Source organism: Ochotona curzoniae, unplaced genomic scaffold, assembly GCF_017591425.1.
Source record: "Ochotona curzoniae isolate NIBS_2020 unplaced genomic scaffold, NIBS_Ocur_1.0 contig_3432, whole genome shotgun sequence".
Taxonomy (NCBI): domain Eukaryota; kingdom Metazoa; phylum Chordata; class Mammalia; order Lagomorpha; family Ochotonidae; genus Ochotona; species Ochotona curzoniae.
The window spans coordinates 20,687,501-20,706,114 of record NW_024465859.1 but is presented as its reverse complement, the minus strand read 5'-3'; the positions used below and the strand labels follow the sequence as shown (position 1 = coordinate 20,706,114).

General features: G+C 54.7%; 1 protein-coding gene across 2 annotated transcripts in view; it reads right to left on the bottom strand.

Annotated features, from left to right (window-relative positions):
- Positions 1 to 570: 570 nt before the first annotated feature.
- The window catches only part of PRDM11 (PR/SET domain 11), a 77,387-nt gene continuing 59,343 nt past the window's right edge, over positions 571 to 18,614 (bottom strand). The window contains exons 6-8 of one of the 2 annotated variants that reach the window (XM_040980151.1): positions 8,499 to 8,686; positions 3,979 to 4,605; positions 571 to 2,877 (exon numbers count right to left, since the gene is read on the bottom strand). In XM_040980151.1, the coding sequence (XP_040836085.1) occupies positions 713 to 2,877; positions 3,979 to 4,605; positions 8,499 to 8,686 (2,980 nt within the window). In that variant the 3' untranslated portion in view covers positions 571 to 712. Of the gene's footprint in view, positions 2,878 to 3,978; positions 4,606 to 8,498; positions 8,687 to 12,990; positions 15,048 to 17,311; positions 17,734 to 18,614 lie in introns of those variants that run through there. The other variant, XM_040980152.1, reaches the window with a different exon arrangement.

The following is an 18,614-nucleotide window of genomic DNA, read 5'->3' as shown; positions in this document are numbered from 1 at the left end:
AGGAGAGGTGGGGTCACTGTTTGATCCCACCATTTGGTTTTACATGACAGTGAGGGGATTTTCACTGGGAAATAAATTTTAAGAAGCCAAAAAAAGAAAAAAAAATGAAGTCACGTGGGGGAGAGAGAAAACATCAGACATTGCAACCCAGATAAACCACCCCGTTCCCACCCCTGCCAGTGGAAATTAAAGATTTCAACAACAGAAGGTCAGTGAGGAATGCCATGAAATCCCTCCCTTGTTGAACCAAACGGAAAAAAATAAGACAGGCGAGAATCCAATGAATCGGAAGACTCGAACCCAGTGTGCCACCTAAGGTGGCGATGGAGGACCCTAGTTGCTTCAGCTTGGGCTGGCATGGGCAGCCGTGGAAGGCCATGGACAGCCAGGTGGGAACACCTGTGGCTCCCAGCACATGTTTCTAGGAGGGATGATAAGTTATCACATACGTTGCAGCTGCCAAAGGTTTTGACGTGATATCGAACCAGCGTCCGCCATTATTCCTCTCTGAAAGCTTGCAGCTTCCTGTGGATGCGTCACCTTGGTTTTTTGTTTTGTTTTTTTTGTTTTGTTTTTAAAAACTTTCAGTGTGCGTTTATAGATATTTATATATAATATAATATAATATATACTTATATAATATATCAAAGCTTAGGAGTATAGATTAAAAAAATATTCACCAGCTTAGCGAACTCTGCAGCATGAGGCTCCCTTACATGTCTGGGTAAAAGTCGGGCCCGTGGTCCAGGGGCTGGAGCACCGGCTTCTGCTCCAGGGCAGACATCCTGCTGAGGACCTCAGCTGACAGCGTGTAGCTGTTGCCGGATTTCTCCTCGAACCAGCTGTCCAGAGCCCGCTTGGCATCGAAGTTGGCGATGGGCGGCCCGTTCACGGCGATAGTCAGCAGGTCGCTGAGCTGCTCCAGGGTGAGGCGAGAGCGGTGGTTCTTGCGCACGCGCTGGAGGGCGTTGCGGCCCTTCTCACAGCAAGCCGTGGATGTGGGCAGGACCTTGAGGACCTGGATGATCTTGTTCAAGAGTGGGAACCTCTGCTTGTACTTGCCGATGTGACTGAGCAGGTCTTTAAAGCCATTCTTGGCGTAGTAATCAGCTTTGAGCTCCCGCCACTCCATGAGCAGGGTGCCCCGGGGGTCCAACCCTTCCCGGCAGATGTCGCGTGAGAAGGCTGGGATGGCTTCCAGGTGATCAAATATCTGTACCATGTCCTCCTTGCCATAGCTCACCAGCTCCTCGCTGCTCCGGGGCCAGGCAGCCAAGTCGAACACCTGGCAGGCCTTCACAAAGAGGCGGCTGCGGGAATCGAACCTCTGGGCCAGGATGACCTGGGTCTTCTGACAGATTTTCTCCCGGATGGATTGGAACTTGGCTTCGGCCACTCTGAGGTTCTTCATGGCGATGCCATTGAAGCTCTCGCGGAAGTTCTCCTCGAACTCCTGCAGGTACTCACCGGGGGAGTCGGCCAGCCGGCTGATCTCCTGGATGGCCTCCTCCATCCTGTCATCTACCTGCGACACCAGCAGGTACTCACCCTGGAAGACGTAAGCCAGGCGCGACAGCACGGCGATGACGTCCAGCAGGAAGTAGATGAGCTTGATGGACTGGTAGTCCATGAGGAACTGCAGCAGGGCCAGGGCAATGGCAGAGGCGTCCGCCCGCTGGGTCTGGCTGCTGATGTCCTTAAGGTGTGCCACCACCTCCAGGTAATCCTTGATGAGGGCATTGAGGACATTCTGCTCGCCGATGATCCACCTCACAGCCCGGATGTCCCCCAGGAACTCGGTCTCCTCACATAGGGTGGCGGCTGTGGACCGCAGCTCACCCAGCAGGCGTGGTGAGTAGCGGTAGAAGCTCAGCAGCTGCTTCAGATTGCTTTCCAACTCCTCCAGACAGGGCAGCTCCTTGCCGCTGATGGCATCCAGGATCTCCAGGTGGGGCCGGTGCACCATGAAGGGCAGGCACAGCAGCCAGGGCAGTGTCTTGCGGATGGTCATGAACATGCTGGCACGCAGGCTGGCCGTGATGTTGGCCCCGTCCACGCTCAGGCCGACGGTTGGCTTCTCATCCTGCAGCCGGATGCCCAGGCTGGCAAAGGCCCGATCCAGGGCCTGCAGATAGCTTTCTGTGCTAGAGAAGGCCAGCTCCTGCAGGGACAGGAACTCTGTGGCTGGGGGCCCATCACTGCTGGTGTACTGTACGTAGACAGCCACCGTATCGGCCAGCAGGTCGTCGCTCTGCCCATCTAGGATGATGCCAAGGCAGGGCGACTGGCGGATGCGCTCCACCAGATCTTCCCGCAGTGCCCGGGCAATGTGGTGGATGAGGATTTGGCAGTCGCCTTCATTCATGTACTGGTCCACCACCTTGAGCTCGCACTTCCTTAGCAGCTCAGCCAGTGGCCGGAAGTCCAGGTAAGGTCTGCCTTCAAGTGCCAGGTGGTAGGCGGTATTGAAGAGCAGGGTCATGTTGCGACACATCTCCTCCGTCTTCTCAGGGTGCATGCGGAGCTTGTACAGCTGCAGGCACTTCTTGTGCAGGTTGCTCTGACTGTGCAGCTTGATGGTGTGGATCTTGAACTGCTTGGAGCCGATGATGAAGGCCGAGGTGCGGGATGATTGCACTGTGTACTGGCGGCACACATGGCACCACATTTCATTGAGGGTGGGCGAGTACCGCAGGAACCAGAACTTCTTCAGCCACTCCTGCTTGAAGCGCCGAATCCGGCGCCCTGTGGCAGCCGACAGCTTGGAGGGCTCATCGGCCGCGGCCGTCATGTCATTGGAGACAGACTCATCTGCCGAGTCCAGCTCCTGGTCATCGTCCTCCAGGACAGTGGGACCGCAGACCATGCTCTCGGAGGCTGGAAAACAAATGAGAAAGAAATGTTTACACTGGCAGGGGAACACCAATTTTTATTCCAGAAACAGTGCCAAAAGACAGGTGCATGCTATCCAAACCCAAGGTCCACTGAAACCTACGATGGACTGAATCCTGGCCCAGAAGTCAGGCATGAGCACTGCTGTGCTCCATGCATGAGAACACACTGTGTGTCTGATGAGCCGCTGTGGCCTTCTGTCACCTCTCACCGTGCTCTAGGGCTGATGTCCCCACCCTCCTTTGTGGGAGCTCAAGGCATGGAAAGGGTCCACATCCACTAGCAGCACAAACCAAGGGAGTAGCTCTCACAAAGGGAGGAAAAGCACCCACAGGTGTGCAAGTTAAGACACTCAGGACTCGGAACTCCTTTGCATACTACCAAATCTCAGATGCTGGCTCTAAGTACCTGAAATACTTCATTGGGAGCTAGAGGGAGGCGGAAGTCCAGGGAAGGCCCACGGGACTCTGCTGTGGGCATGCACTCAAACCTCTCCCAAGAAGTTAATCAATGCTGTAAGATCAAGGTGGCCAGCAGCAATGGACACAGCATACAAACCAGGATGTCTTGGGCCTCCCTGCCTCTCCGATATTGGTAGAAACTCCAGGCAGGAGAACCAGGGGCCATGTACGGGCAGGTCAGACATTCAGAAAGACAAGGACACAATGGTGCTTCTGAACTGAGTTTGGGGAGCTGTGTGATTCCTTCCACTTGGGATGGGGCAGCAATGGGGAAATGGGAGAACCTCACAGAGACTGCCTTGAGAAACTAGGCTTCAGGGTCAGATAGCAGGAGGATCTACCAGAGCAAAGCATGGGTCAAGAACACAGCACACACTCCTTCTGCAGTGGAACTTCCTTTATTGACAAGGAGGGTACAAGGGTGACAGGTGAAGCCTCCCCGCTCCCATCCCAAGTAAACCCAAGCATGTGGGCTGCCTCTCATAGAGGTTGCCACTCGGTGTGCCACTCTTCTGCCCTTCCCACCCCCACAAAGGGGAGTCCAGCAGAGGGCTGCAGGCACCCCCACTATATGGCCCACTGTGTGCTCGGCCCGCTGACAACAGCCTCATCCACCCCAACTTACCTGCAGGGTCTGAGAACTCTGGGAGCTCCAGCCCCGGGGGTGGCAGGACAGGGGGTTCGGGAAGCTTCCCAGACTTAAGCATGTCTAGTTCTGCCTGCAGTTCTCGGACCTTCTTCTTTAAGCGTATACAGTTAGGGCAAAAGGATGTGGTGGGGAGTTCATGAGGGTCAGACGCAAGGGAGGCCTCAGCAGGACTGTCGGCCTTGAATGACGAAGGCTCTTCTTCTTCATCCTCCAGTGGGCCTGGCTCCTTGGAAGCCCCTGGGGGCATCCTCCAGTGCCCTTCCCGCTGGGTCCGGCTGAGATTCTGCACACCGTGCATCATGGTTGTGGCACAGTGGCTGTAGGCACCATCCTGGTACTTGGGGACCTTCCTGATGACCAGCGAGGTGGTCAGGACCGGCTGGTGGGCTTCGACCTTGGCAGACTCTAGCGAGGCCTCCAGCACGTCCTTGAATATGAGGTCAATCTTCTTCTTCTTGGCATGGGGCTGCACATCCCCCTCATCCAAGCCACGCTTGTAGGGACTTTTGCCCTGTCTCAACACGGGGAGCTGATTGGGACCCCTCAGGTCTTCTGGGCTATCCAGAGCCTGCTCAGCCTTCTCCCTCTGCAACCTCTTCTCTCCTAGGAAGGAAAACCATGGTGTAAGGAAGTGGGGCAAACCCCCAAGTGGAGAAACCCACAGAGAACAAAGCAAGCCTGCTGGAGAAAGTTCGCCTGACATGTCCCTCGGGGTCTGGCCGTGGTCCTGGGGAAGGTGCGACAAGATCTTGGGAGCTGCGGGTCATGGCTGGAACCAGAGAACTGGAAAAGTGGGAAGACCTCTCTAAAGACAGTTGCAAAGACAGTTTATGTACATACATGTATATTCAGACAGCAATAGGCCAGGGTAATGGACTGGCCAGCCTCCAGCCTGGGGAGGTTCCGTCACATGCAGTCTAACTGGGTGAATGATAACACAGCTCTGGGCTGAGTGGGTGTCAATTCCCCTGACGTCTGAGCTTTCCCTCCAGTCCAAGCAACCAGGAGATGACTGCTTAGACTTGGAAAAGGTATGCACGAGACACCACGAGTTACACTCCTTTTCCCGTGACTGCTCAGGAAGACAGCTCACATATGAAAAAGTCCCGTCTTTGCAAACTCTTTCTGATTCTTCAAGGGAAAGATGAGCAACATGTGACAGAGCACACTCAGAACTTTGTTGGTTCTCACTGATCACCGAGGCACCCCCCCAGAAGGGAAGTTGGGGATGGCTCCACCCACTGTAGCCTCCAAGACCATAGGCTCTAATTCAACCTCAAAGAGAAGGTAGCCACAATGACACAACGTGGTCTCAAATACAGCTGTGTGTCCTTACCTGCTACTTCAAAAGACAACTCCTGTTTCTCTTTCTGTCAGTGAATAAATTCACCTTGAGTCTCTCTGCATGACTTCAAAGACTTGGGGTGAGCGCTCTGTAACAAAGACTGCTTCAGCTATTCTTAAACTGACCAACATGGTTTCAGAAACTGCTACAGAAGTGCTAGTCCCTCTGCAGAAGCAAGAAGCTGGCCAGGCAAGCAGGGGAATCCCTGAGTCCTCAAAGAGGCCTGGCAGCAGCCGAGGGGGGACTTAGGGATCTCGGGGACTTCCTAGAGCAGGCCATTTGTGCATCTGAGCAATGACTTGGTCTGCAAGCAAGTTTTACGAGGCTTCCAGGAGCCACATCTCCTAAAGGCCCAAGGTTTGCATAAGCAATTGGATCTTCCCTGCATGGCTTTCCACAGCTGTCTAGCATGAGACACGGTGCCCTGCCTTCCTCAGGCACGTTTCCTGCTTTCCTACAGTTCATTGCACAAAAGGGAATCACTGATTCAGGATTCCTCCTTTCAGTCCTCACAGGAGTATATGCAGGAGGAGGCTTCTAGAACTCGGGCAGCTCTCCCCAGCCTGCCTCTAAGTAATCTCCCAATGGCAGGAAGAGGCCAGATCAAGCGAACTTTGCAACAATTCAATGTGTTTGTGGAACAAATCAGATATCGAAACTCAGAATCTCTTAAACATCAACGCCCACCCTTCCCCCTTCCCCCAGGCCCAATCAGTCCCACATGTCATTGGAGACAGACTTGTCTGTTGAGTCCATCCCTTGGCAGACAGCAGATATAGAGAGGTCAAGGCTATGCATGGCCGAGGATGCCTCCAGTCATCCAAATTTCCTAGCATGGACAGGAAACCTTTCTATCTTATGACTTCTGGAAAAAAAAATTAAAGAGCACATGAGCTTTGAGCATTCTGAATTTGATGGCAGCGCCCCTTTGAACTATGAGGAGGAAAAAAAAAACACTTCAAAAAACACCAGTGACTCAACATGGCTCTAATGACACAAAAACATTTCAGGGGCCAGCGTGGTAGAGTAATCTTGCGCCTGCAGTGCTGGCATCCCATATAGATATCAGTTCAAGTCCCAGCTGCACCACTTCCTGATCCAGCTCCCTGTTAATGGTCTGGGAAAGCATTGGAGGATGGTTCAAGTTCTTGGGTCCCTGTATCCGTGTGGGAGACCCTGAAGCTCCTGTCTCCTGGCTTTGAACCAGCCCAGCTCCAGCAATTGTAGTCATTCGCTATGTGAACTAGCAGATGGAAGATCTCGCTCTGTCTACCGCTTCTCACCCTCCTCCCCGCTCACACACCATGACTCTGTTTTTAATTAAGTAAATAAATCTTAAAATATTTGAGTGCAAGCATCAGATACATCCTGTGTTTCCAAGATAAGCAGCAAAGACTAATCTACACCCTCTGCAAGAAGTAGGCCTTGGCCTCAGCCAATGTCTCCACTGCACAGAGTCCAGGGTGCCAGTCTCCAATAACAAAGATGCCTCCTTCCATGTGAGACCTAAGGGATGGGCAGAAGGGGCCTCCTTGCCATCTGAGCCACCTCCAGAGGGGCCCAGCAGGTACTAAAGGGGAAGGCCACAGAGACAGACACATAGCCAAATGTCACTGTACTCCACAGCTGCTCCCAAGGACTGCAGGGACAAGGCCACCCACAGTTTTGCCACTGCTTCCCTGTGGCTTTCCACTTCCTTCCTGTCTCCTGTTGCTCAGCCTGGCCAGGAACAGATACCCGTTTCTCCCGTGTCCTCCCTGGGCAGGTGCTAACCAGTCCCCTCTCCTTTGAGTGGGCTTAAAAGCCCACCCCCTTCTCTGAGCAGGGTCCGTGGGCCTCAGGGATCTAAAATGATGCTCTGGAGAAGACACTGGGGAGGGCGTGAAGGAAGGAAATGACAGATCCAGAAGACTTCCAGAAGCTTCTAACCAAGGGATGGAACTTTGGTCCTCAGAGATGACTTCTTTCAGTTCTCTCTTCTGTGGGATGATTCTTTCTGAAAGTCTTGATTATCTTCATTTATTTCTTCTTGTATCCATGCAACCAAGGCTTCGAGCACACACCACACATCGGGCACTGCCACAAGGTATCTCCCAAGGTCAAGCAAAGACCACCATCATGTCGTCTTGCTAGTGTGCCTTCTTGCATGAAAGCAACACAAGTCTCACTGGGTTCCAAAGAGGACAAGCTGGAAGTCTATCCACTGGGACCACCCAGTTGCTCAGGCACCTTTTATCAAGCCAGGCAGCAGCTGTATATTCCATATCCACAACTGGCTTTGCTCTGTTGTCATTCCTGGGTCACTTCCATCCCTCTTTTAGTCTGCCCAACTCATACCCCAAATAAAGCTCTATGTGCTACATATAGACTGGACAGGAAGAATCCAAGATGGTAGGGCTTGAGCAAAGACTTGGTTTTGGTGACCAGATGGACTCTGGGTTACTGGAACTGAGGCCACACACATCCAAGTAACCCAGTGGATGCAATAAAAGTGTTCTCCTCAAGCCTTGATAAACCCTGGCAGATGTAGGACAATATCTAGCTATGCCTACCCAGCCATGTATGGCTGGAGCTATCAAATGCCCAATTTGTACATTTGCAGCATGGGGCTGATGATTCCCACAGGATCAGAACTATGGCCGGTTGAGAGCTTACCACACTCAAGGCAGACACGGGTCAATGTAACAGGTGCATTAGTCCCTCTAGCCTCATGGCACTGCTCACACAGTCTATACCACTATGGTGGTGATGACATGGAAACAGGTGGAAACTTACTGAGTGCGTGTTAATGAAGCACTCAGTGAACAGTTCCCATCACTGTACCATCCTGGAGGCCACTGCAGTGTGCAACAGGATTTCATCCATTGGCCAGGAGAAACTGCCAACAAAATTCCTTTGCTTGGCTCTGGGATCTTGTCTCTCCCTGACACTCTGAGATGGACATGGTAAGGGTGTCTCAAATCTCTTCTAGAGTAAGGAGAACACAACGGGGTGGCCACTGCCTGGTATGTAGCTGCTGTTCCCACTCGAGTCATTAGCTCCCACAAGGTACTCTGGGTTTTCCATGGCTGAGGACTGCACTGCTCACTGACTTGGTGAGGTGGTCCCTAGAGAAGCCACTGGCTGCGGCCCCGAGCATGAGCACACTCACCTCTGGCCAGGTTGCGGTGGATGGTCTCCTGGGACATGCTGTGTAGCCGCTTCATGTAGTCCTCGCTGTACCAGACCCGCAGGCGCTCCCCAGGCCGGATGTCCCGGCACGCCCGGAAGTAGATGCGCTCGCTGTGCTGGAAGGCCAAGAGGTTCTGCTCCCGCTCCTCCCGGGAGATGACCACGTACCTGGGGGGCAAGGTGGGGACAAGTGAGAATGCATGGGCTACTCCAGCTGGTGCTGGGCATGGGACAGAAGTACCAGCTTGAGCCAGTCCCTGTTCTTTCGTCACTGCTGTGTGTGATCCCGAGATGGTCTCTGCTATTGTCTGAGAATGGCAATGACACCCTGTCTCCTTCATAAGTTATAGGGAAGTTAAGGTTCAACAGCAGGTAGAAAGGTAACTGACAACTAGTCCACTCCTCACCCTTGGAACTACAGCCATGGCCTACATTTTCAGGCTTTTGGTGGCCTAAAGGTAGAGTCCCTGGCTTGGTTCCATGATTCACAGAGCCCAGTGGAAACAAACCATACGACAAGAGTATCCACGACATCAAAGAGCATGTGTCCAAGATTAACACCTGTAAAAATGAGGGGTCTTCTGGGGACAGAGGAAAGGAAAGCATTGGTTATGCTAACGAAATGACTTAAGGTGAAGATTTGGAGGCTCAGAAAGGCAAAGTGACTTGTCCAAGGTCACGCAGTTGAAAAATGAGAGCTGGACAATGGTGGCCCAAAGCTCTTCCCTTAGTGACTCATAGCTCTCACTGGGCAGAGAAAGCAGTAACTCAGCAATACCCAGCCCGCCCGTCAAGTTTGATCAAGTTCCCCAAACACACAGTTTTTACTCCTTCTCTCTAGCACAACATTTCTAGCATGCACCCTGTCCCCTGGGAGATAGGTGAACAGGTGACACCTGCTGAGAAGTAGAGGTGCACATAGAACAAAAGGGAGGGGAAGTCACTTGGAGCTTCACGGAGTTACAAGCATCTAGGCTGGGACAGGGTGAAGTCAGGAGCACTGTGTGTTGCAGCCATTTGGGGAGTGAACCAGTAAATGGAAGATCTCTTTTTCTATCTCTCCTTCCCCACGTAATGCTGCCTTTCAAATAAAAATAAATAAATAATTTAAAAAAATAATGCTGTGGGGCCTAGTGTGGCAGCCTAGTTGTTAAAAGTCCTCGCCTTGCACGTGCTGGGATCCCATATGGTGCCAGTTCCAATCTGGACAGCCCCGTTTCCCATCTGGCTCCCTGCTTGTGGTCTGGGAAAGCTGTTGAGGATGGCCCAAAGCCTTGGGACCCTGCACCTGCTTGAGAGACCCAGAAAAGGCTCTGGGCTCCTGGCTTCGGATCGGAGCAGCTCTGGCCATTGTGGCTGCTTGGGAAATGAATCAACGGACTGAAGATCTTCCTTTCTGTCTCTCCTCCTCTCTGTATATCTGACTTACCAGTAAAAATAAAATACATCCTTAAAAAAAAAATGCTGTAACAACAAGCTTTGTTCAAGTACCTGGAGAAAGCATTATGAGCATTTTACCAGTGACTTCCCAAGACAGGTGAATCATCTCTGTGGCTTCCTGATCTTCCCCAGTTTTCTCCAGTAAGGAGTTATCATTGTTATTCACCCTCCCACACAAACAAACAAGAAACACACCAACGCCAATCCCATCATGAGGTGGCAGAGACAGCAATCACGGCGGCCAGCAGCACGGAGCAGTGAGGTTGGAGATGCCCAGGGGGTAGTGCCAGCTATCTTTCCCCACCCCCATCCATCCCACCCTTCTCACATGGGCAGTCCCTTGTGGAGTCTGCTCCGCTCAGCCTTGGAAGGGTGGCAGGTGGAGACTACCGGAACCTGGGGGATCGCTCCATTGTGCAAGAAGGAGGGAGACCAGAGCCCAGCATGGGGAAGAACCAGAGGGACAGGGAGCATACAGTAGCTCTGGCCACTTTCTTCTTTTAAAGAGGCAAGCTCCACTCTGTGGATGTGTCACTTGCAAAGTCCATCATGCTCAGCACCCCGGAATGTGCCATCTGGTCCAGGATGCAGCCCCACATGGGAGCTCTATGATCCAATCAACACCTGATCCAAATATTGGTCTCCCTGAGCTGTGACCTCAATAGGGCGATGACCTTGTTGGGAAATAACTTCAAGGTGATGGATGGGGCAAGAGAAGAGCATCTCAGGTTCACACAAGTCATTCCACATTTCCACCACACAAATCCCAACTCTTCCCAACCCTCCAACCACAGTCTACTTTTTCTCCACCTCTGAATGTGTGTTTTCCAAAACCCAAATGCAAGAGAGCGTCTGGGCTCCAACATCCAAGAGTCACCCTAACAGTAGCAGCGTGGAACAGAATTGAGGCAGTCCCAGCTTCCCCGATCCCAGATATGCAAAACAAACCCTTCCATCATCCACTCCTCCCCAAGAGTCACTCTCAGAGGACATAATAACACAGTGCCATCTCCACCCTGTCCCTCGGTTGTCAAGCAGCTGACCATCCAGCTCTCAAAGCCAGGAGATGCGTTCAAAGAGAAGCAGGTGGCTGAGGAGCACATGACAGCTAAAGGTTTAGAAAGATTCTAGCCGACTCTGTATCTCTCCTCCATCCTCTGATGCTGTCCTCCACTACAGGAAAGGGAGCCCCCAACACAGTCTCTGCACAGACCACAGGATCTTGCACAGTAGATCAGAACGTTAGGCAACTCGCTATGTTTGGATGTTCGGAAACTTGGCATTTGAAACACCACACGGCTGCACACATACATCACAATCAATCCATTTCCCTGTTAGTTGTTCCTGATGCTAAATGAAGCCAGTTAAGCAAACCCCAACACCCAGGCCTGCCAGTTTGGTCTCTTTTCACATGCTGACTAGACCCACTCCTGGGATATTCCTGCTTCCCTCCCTCGCTCATCCATGGCAACCCCTTTAGGAAGAGTCACAACTGTCCCATTACAGGGATGGAGGTACACAAGCTCACCCTCAAATGCGAAACACATCCAGGGAGTGAAACACCTGTGTGATCACAGCAGCTGGGCAGTTGTGTGCAAGGCCACAGGAGTTACCAGACCCTCACCTCTCTGAGCAGAAGGCCACGAGTATGTGCAAAGAGAGCTAGCTTATCTGATCACCCTTCATACCCAGCCAATGGAAGTGGGGACCTCAGGCACCATCAAGGGGATGGGGGCAGTGGGGTCAAGACAGGTCCTGGACCCAGCCTTCCATAATGCTAATATATTGTCTGTAGGTTAAACTCTGACAGGGTTCCTGTATACACACAGACACGCACACTCACAGGTTTTTATCAGGAGTGCCACATGTGCCAGCTGCGTCTGGAAGTGACTCTCAGTCCACCCAGGGTGCACCTGTTTTCATTGCAAGGGACAAAGCAAGGCCAGGTGCCACTCATACCTGACTGATAGAAGGACTCAAGGAGGCAGAAACAGGAAGAGATGGATGAGAAGTAGTTGAGCTTTGTCCTCACAGGCTAAACAGTGAGGTCTCTGGAGTGGGAGGGTGTTTGGGTCATACATCCATGCCCCAGCTACTCAGCTGGCCTCCAATAGCTCTGGACATGGCTGGAGGGCCCCTTTACTGGGTTTCCATTTATCTCCACCCACCAGTTTTGCCTTTTCTTCCTGCTTCAATCCACTGGCCCCACTACCCCACGGAAGCCCAGTGGCAGCAACTACAAGTCTCTTGGCCTCACCATCCTTTTTGTTCTACTTCTGTCCCTTTTATAGCCTCCAACTTGGCCCCTTATCTCCTTAGAACTCAAACTGAGAAGCTGGTCAGGAGCTGCCAAGCCCACTGCCCTACACCTCCTGGAATGTTGATGGTTCTGGTTTCCACAGCCAAGAATTGTAGAGAGCACCCTAGATTCTAAGAGGTGACAGGAAGGATAGAACCTTCTGGAAAGAAGATCTATGGTCAAGACTCAAGGGTTCCCTGCCTGGGAGAAGCTCTCTGGGAGGCTGGTCATGGGCTGCAACACTGCCCAGGTGGGGATGATCCTTCTCTGCAGTCATCAACAGCCTCAGCCCTGAGTAGGCAAGGGCATGTCTGTGACAGGCAGTGTCAGGCAGGTATCCCAACAATGCCCCCATTGCAGGTGTTCCCTGGAGCATACCAGGTCACGGGCAGTCCCTGACCTGCCTGGGAGTTCCCTGCCAGAAAAGTTGATGATTCCCTCCCACCCCAAGTTAAGCCAAGGCAGAATTCACGGGCAGCCTGCCATTGGTGATGCACAGAGGGGCAGCTGCTTTGCTTCCTGCCTCTCCTCTCCTGCAGCCACTTGGCACAGCGCCGGATGCAGGTACCCACCTGCGAGCTCATGGCATCCAGGCAACACGAGGGGCACCTGAGCCCTTCATCCCAGCATACCTCTTCCTACTCATCTAACCCCAGTTTTGATGGGCCCTTGAGGGGGTCTCATGGGCACGAAGAAACAGAAGACACACCAAAGAAAGATCCTGGAGCCTGGGTGTGTTCAAAGTGTGAGACTTGAGTTCTTTTTATTGCCATCTTCACAAAAAGGGAAAAAAAAAAATTACTTAGGAAGGTAATCTTGGATTCCAGCAGAGGAAGAGGGGTTAGTTCTGGGCAAGAATCAAGCCCTCAGGCTACTGAACAAGACAGTGTTCAGACTGGGGGAGCAGGAAAGGCCCCCCCACCCCAACCAAAGAAGCACACAATCCAGGACAGGAAGCCAGAGGCATCAGGATGTTGCGGTGGCCTGTGGTACCCGCTATGGAGCACAAAGCTTGGCCAGGCTCATGAGCAGCTCAGCAGGTCCGCCCACAGCAGGTCTCTAGCCCTTGCCACAGATGCGGGAGGGCAAGATGAGAAGAGGAAGTTCTGCTGGGGTCAGCCTCCGCCTGGCAAGCCAAGAGGTCACAGCTAAGCTCGCACCTGCTTTCTGGAATCTCCCTCCCTAATGCTAATAGCCCAGTCCTGTCCTCATCCCCTGAAACGAAGCCTGAAGCTAGAGGTACATATGTGTGTCGCCAGTGCGGATGCAGCCCAAGCAAGCGGAGGCAAGGCATGCTGGAACCCAGAACAGGACACAAGCCCTGCTGCGCACTGGGTTCTTTCCAAAGCCAGAGGAGAGGATGCCTTTCTGTTTCCCAAGACCTGAGTGCTGGCCTTTCCCCAGCCACTGGCCAGGAGCCTTCAGGCCAGTGTGAAAGACTAGAGTCACCTGCTAAGGGCTTCTGCTATTGCCTTGCATTTCCACCTGAGACAGCTGAGGCAGGGGCCAGACAAGGAACAACACCCCTCCTTCCTGCCACTCTATCATCTGGTCTCTGACGAGGGAGCTGGACAACTCCACTGTCTTGGCCCCATGGCTAACTGGCTGTGCCACTGGACACTTAAGGAATGCAAACGATGACAACATTAGTGATCCCAATCACGCCCCATCTGACTGCCTCACTGGTGGTCCTGAAGATCCACTCAGATCACGTATCCGCCCAGTACAGCACCGATGCTCGGAGGGAAAGAAACGGCTTCCTCCGCGTGCTGCCCTCCTTCTGGCTTTCCCCCACAAGCACAGCAAGCAGAGCATACGCAGGAGGAGCGCAAGCCATGGGTGCGCCACCCAGGGGAGGCCTCCAAGCCTTGGGGGAGGGGAGAAAAGTCCCTCCGGCAAAGTCTGAGCTCGCCCTTTGCCTGTGCCTTGTCCCTGCCATAAGAAGCAGGGCTCTATTGGCACATCCTCCCGCCACTGTCCCACCTGCCTGCTCCCTCGGGCTACAGACCGTGGGAGGCTGAATTTCCAGGCCAAGCAAGCATCAAGCAGGCAGCTCTGCTTGCATTGGGAGCTCCTGCCAAGGGAGAGGGGAGCACGGTGTGCTGGGAGCCCAGGGCAGCCGGCTGCATCTTCCGAGGAGATGACTGGCCCCCCATGTCCTTCTCCTTCCGGTCCCGCTCCTGGACATAGAAGCTGGCTCCCACTCTTGCAACCATCTTCATCCTAATGCAGACCAGCCAGGTTAGAAATTGTGCTTTCTCTTCCGCGATCTGGTAGTCCGAGCTGGGGCTGGTATCGGGAATGCCTGTGGGGGCTCCAGTGGGGGTGCCTGGGCTTGGAGGGTACAGCCCGTGGGGGCTGCCCCATCCGGTGCCCGTTGCGATGCCTGAATGCCATCTCGGATCTCAGCTAGCGTCTGGCACATCTGACTGACACGGCTGCTCAGCTCGGCCATGGCCTGGCCAAGGACATGCATGCTGCGGGCCATGTCCTGGTGCACGGTCACCAGCTCCTGGCAGAACTGCTGGAAGACCTCAGTCTGCTGCGTGTGCATGTGGAGGAGCTGCCAGTCAAGGCCTGTGGTGGGTGGGCTGGGGTGCGGCCGGGGGGTCCTGCACGTGGCCTGGGGTGAGGACCGGGGCACAGCCTCGGGCTTGGGGCCCACCGACTCAGATTGGTCTGAGGAGGAGGAGGAGCAGAGCAGGGCAGGCCTGGCCAGGTGAGCCTCTTCCTGCAGTGACTGCTGTAGGGGCTGCCGCGAGGGCCCTGGTGCCTCGTCCTCTTCGTCATCTGAGTAAGAGAGACACAGAAGGAGCATTGGTTACTAGGGATAGGAGGGGACAGCCCTGGGCTCAGAAACGATCCTAGCCAGCAACACCCCCTACCCTGCCTCAAGTGAAGTCCATGCTCCCTCAAACCCTGAGGTGCATGGGCCCTGGGGGACAGGGAACCCCAATTGCTCCCAGTTTCCCTGCTCTGCATACCAGGAGGTGACAGCTGCAACTGGGAACCGGGAGATTCCAGGGCTGGTGATGGCTGTGTCAGCCCAGGGGTCTGCAGCACGTGAGCCCCCTGCTCCCCTCCACCACGAGGGCATGTGGCAAGGCTGACAGGGACCTGGATGCTCTCAATGGACAGCTGTGGGGCACCCTGGTCTCCAAGCTCAGCTCCAGACCCAAGAGGGTTGGGCAGGCCGGGGGAGGGCAGGGGGGAAGGAGGGAAAACCGACCAATCCTGGCTACTTGGAGCCACCTTGTGGCCTTGTTGGAATCTGCACCTCAACACTGCCACGAAGGGACAGCCGCAGGCAAGGGAAGACTGGCAGGCCAAGCACCTCTGCCCTCACCCACAAGCACCTGACCAAAAGCAGGATAGTGGGAGGGGTGCAGCCCGCATAGGGTGGAGCTCCGCCTTCCAGGGGAGGAGCCAATTTCCCAGGGTAGGAAGAAAAATGCTGGCAATGTTCACCACTGGGGCAGTAACAGGAACCACAGGTTTGCCAGGCCGGTCTCTCAGGGTCTCATCTAGGCCAGCACGGGAAGAGCAAGTGCCTCTTGAACCTGCACAGTCGGGCAGTACCCATGCCCTTGGATCAAGCAACCTGGCATGACCAGGGCTGGAGGGAGTGAGGCCAGTGAGGGACTGCAGCTTCCGCCTTCCTGGGGGCCTCAGACCACTGCATCCATGGCCAGTGCTGGGACAGCTGGCTGCTAGCTGGGGAGACAGTGCTGGCTGAGCTATGGTAGAGGGCACCTCTTTGGTGCGAGGGACACAGAGGGGTGAGCAGGGCAGGTCCAGGGAGAGCCTTTGCTGGCACTGGGCCCCCTTCTCTTTCTCAGGATTGGATGGAATCACCATGAGATTCAGGAGAATCCTAATACCCAGGGAACTGGTCAGGCCAGGTTCAAGTCCTGGTTCAGAATTGAGCTTGGAGCTTAAGCTCCCTGGTTTGGATACCAGGGCCTCTAGGGTCCCTTCTAGTCCAGGAAACCTGCCTCCAGGACCATCCACCTCTCAGAAGCCCCGAGTCAACAGGAAGTGATCAAATGCCAAAGACAAGGTAGGGGGAAGGGAGTGGAGGGCTTGGCAGGGCTGGCAGGGTCCTTGTGTCCCATGTGTCCCATGGGCTGGCCCTCGGCTGGCTCCCTGCCTCCAGGGGATGCCCATGACAGAGGGTGGGAGGGATCCCCTTGGCTACTGCACCCCTGGTCTCAGTCCATCTGAGATGCAGGCAGCAGAGATGAAAGGCACGGAGCAGGAGGAAGGGAGAAGGGGACAGAGAAATGGGACAGGCGCTGGGGAGCCAGCAGGGATGTTCTCGGGCCGGCCAGAAGCAGAGTGGAAGGGTGAGGGGGTGAAGAAGTCACGCACACAGGACAGGAGCGTGCAGGCAACGTGCACAAAGACAAAGGAACCCACCATAGTGATTTGGACAACTTGGCTGCCTCCTCTCACTCCACTCCCCAATGCCTGCTCCCCAACACCCAGGCTTCCCCAACCTCTCTGCTCTTCTGGAACGTGCCAAACGCCTTCCTGATGTGGGGCCTCCTCCTCGTACATGCTGTTCTCCCTGGCCCCAGTCTCCCAGCCCCTCCTCTGCGCCCCACACCCCGCCTGGCCTGCTTAACTCTTACTCAGCCTGCCTGTCTCAGTCCAATTGTCACCTCCCACGGCACAGAGCCAAACGCCAAAGGCGAACGGGGGCCCTCTTGTGCAAAAGCCACGAGGGATGTCCAAAGGCAAGAGCAGAGTCAGAAGCCCCTGGCCCCTCTCCCGGGGACTTTAGGGACTTGGTTACAAACTGCCTCATGCAATGTCTTTGGAAAGGTGTAGGCTGACTCTTGAGAGCCCAAGAAGTCTCCGGGAATGGGGCCAGGGAAAGAGAGGCCTGGCATGTGAGAAAAGCTCAGCAAATAGTCTGCAGGGGACGGAGAGGGGAACAGCGTGAGAACAGGAGTGAGGGCAAGGGTGGGGAGGGAGAGAGGGCAAGCTGGAGAGGCACCGCAGAGGGAGCAGATTAGGCGAGTCTCAGGCCTCCATGGGCGAATACTCACAGCTCGTGGATGGGCTGTCGGCGACGTCCAGCTCTGCCCTGGTGAAGCCATGCCCAGCCCGGGATGTGAGCAGCGCTGATTCGATGACCCTCTCATGGGCAGTGAGCACGATGGTGGGGGCCCGGCCGCCTGGCCCGGGGCCTGACAGGGACTGCCGCATGAGCGCCAGCTTGTCCTTGGTCCTCCGCTTCATGTCATCCCATCTGTGCTTAATATCCTTGACGGAGCGGGGGACCTGGCTGACGGAGGTGACCTTCCGGGCTATGCCTTCCCAGATCTTGTCCCTGTCGGCATGGGACAGCCGCATGGTCTCCCTCCCAAAGAGAACCGCTTCGTGGCGGGTCACCTCGGTGACTAGAATGTCCAGCTCCTCCTTGGAGAATTTGGGCTTCCTCTTGCGCTCGGCCAGGGGCGCCACGTTCCTTGGGTTGAATATCCCACAAAGCACAATTGGGTAAATGACCATCAGTGTACGTGGTCTTTTTCTTTCCTAATGGCTGGTACCTCCCCAGCCGGAGTAGGGCAGTGGAGTGGGGCAGGGGAGCAGGTGCCAGGAAGAGCCTGCGGTGGCCTGGTCCCCACTACACCCTTCTGCCACTGAGCCTCCCTGTCCTTCCACTGCTCCGAGGAGGACAGGGCAGCACGGCAGGAGGAGATGCATGGTCCACAGGTGGGAGGGAGAGGGTGCACTGGGCGTGGTCGCCTTCCATGTCAGCCTTGCCCCAGCTCCCCCCAGCCTGGCCAAAGTAGCCCATCCAACCTCTCCCATAGGGGTGGTCAGGAAGGCAGGAAAGGCATGGCACCTTAAGAGAGCTATGATGCTTCCTAAGGGACCCTAAGCACCAGGTGCTGTATGCAACAGAACTACACAGCCACAGGGAAGGGCGAGCAAGGGCACACACAGGGACACAGTTTAGAAAGGTCATGGTGCGTGGTGTCCAACTCAGGCTGGACCCTGATGGGGTCCCAGAAGGCTTATTCTATCACATGACCCCTAGGTTCCCAGCCCTGAAGCCATGCAGGCAATAGGCTCCCCAGCCATAGGCGAGGGGATGCCACTACCACCTTTTCACAGAATTTGGGGATTCTGTGAATGTCTGTTGAGAGGCGAGTCCCCCTAGGACGGACACCAGGAGTGACCTCAGTCTGCACTGTGGCTGAGCAGCCAGGACACCGGCCATGATGTGACCGTTCCATCAGATCTGGCATCTGCCACCAAGGCCCTGGAACTCAGCTTCCCCATGCTATGGTTCTGCCCACCCTTTCATGCCCAGACGTTCATCCAAGAGAGGTCACCAGGGCA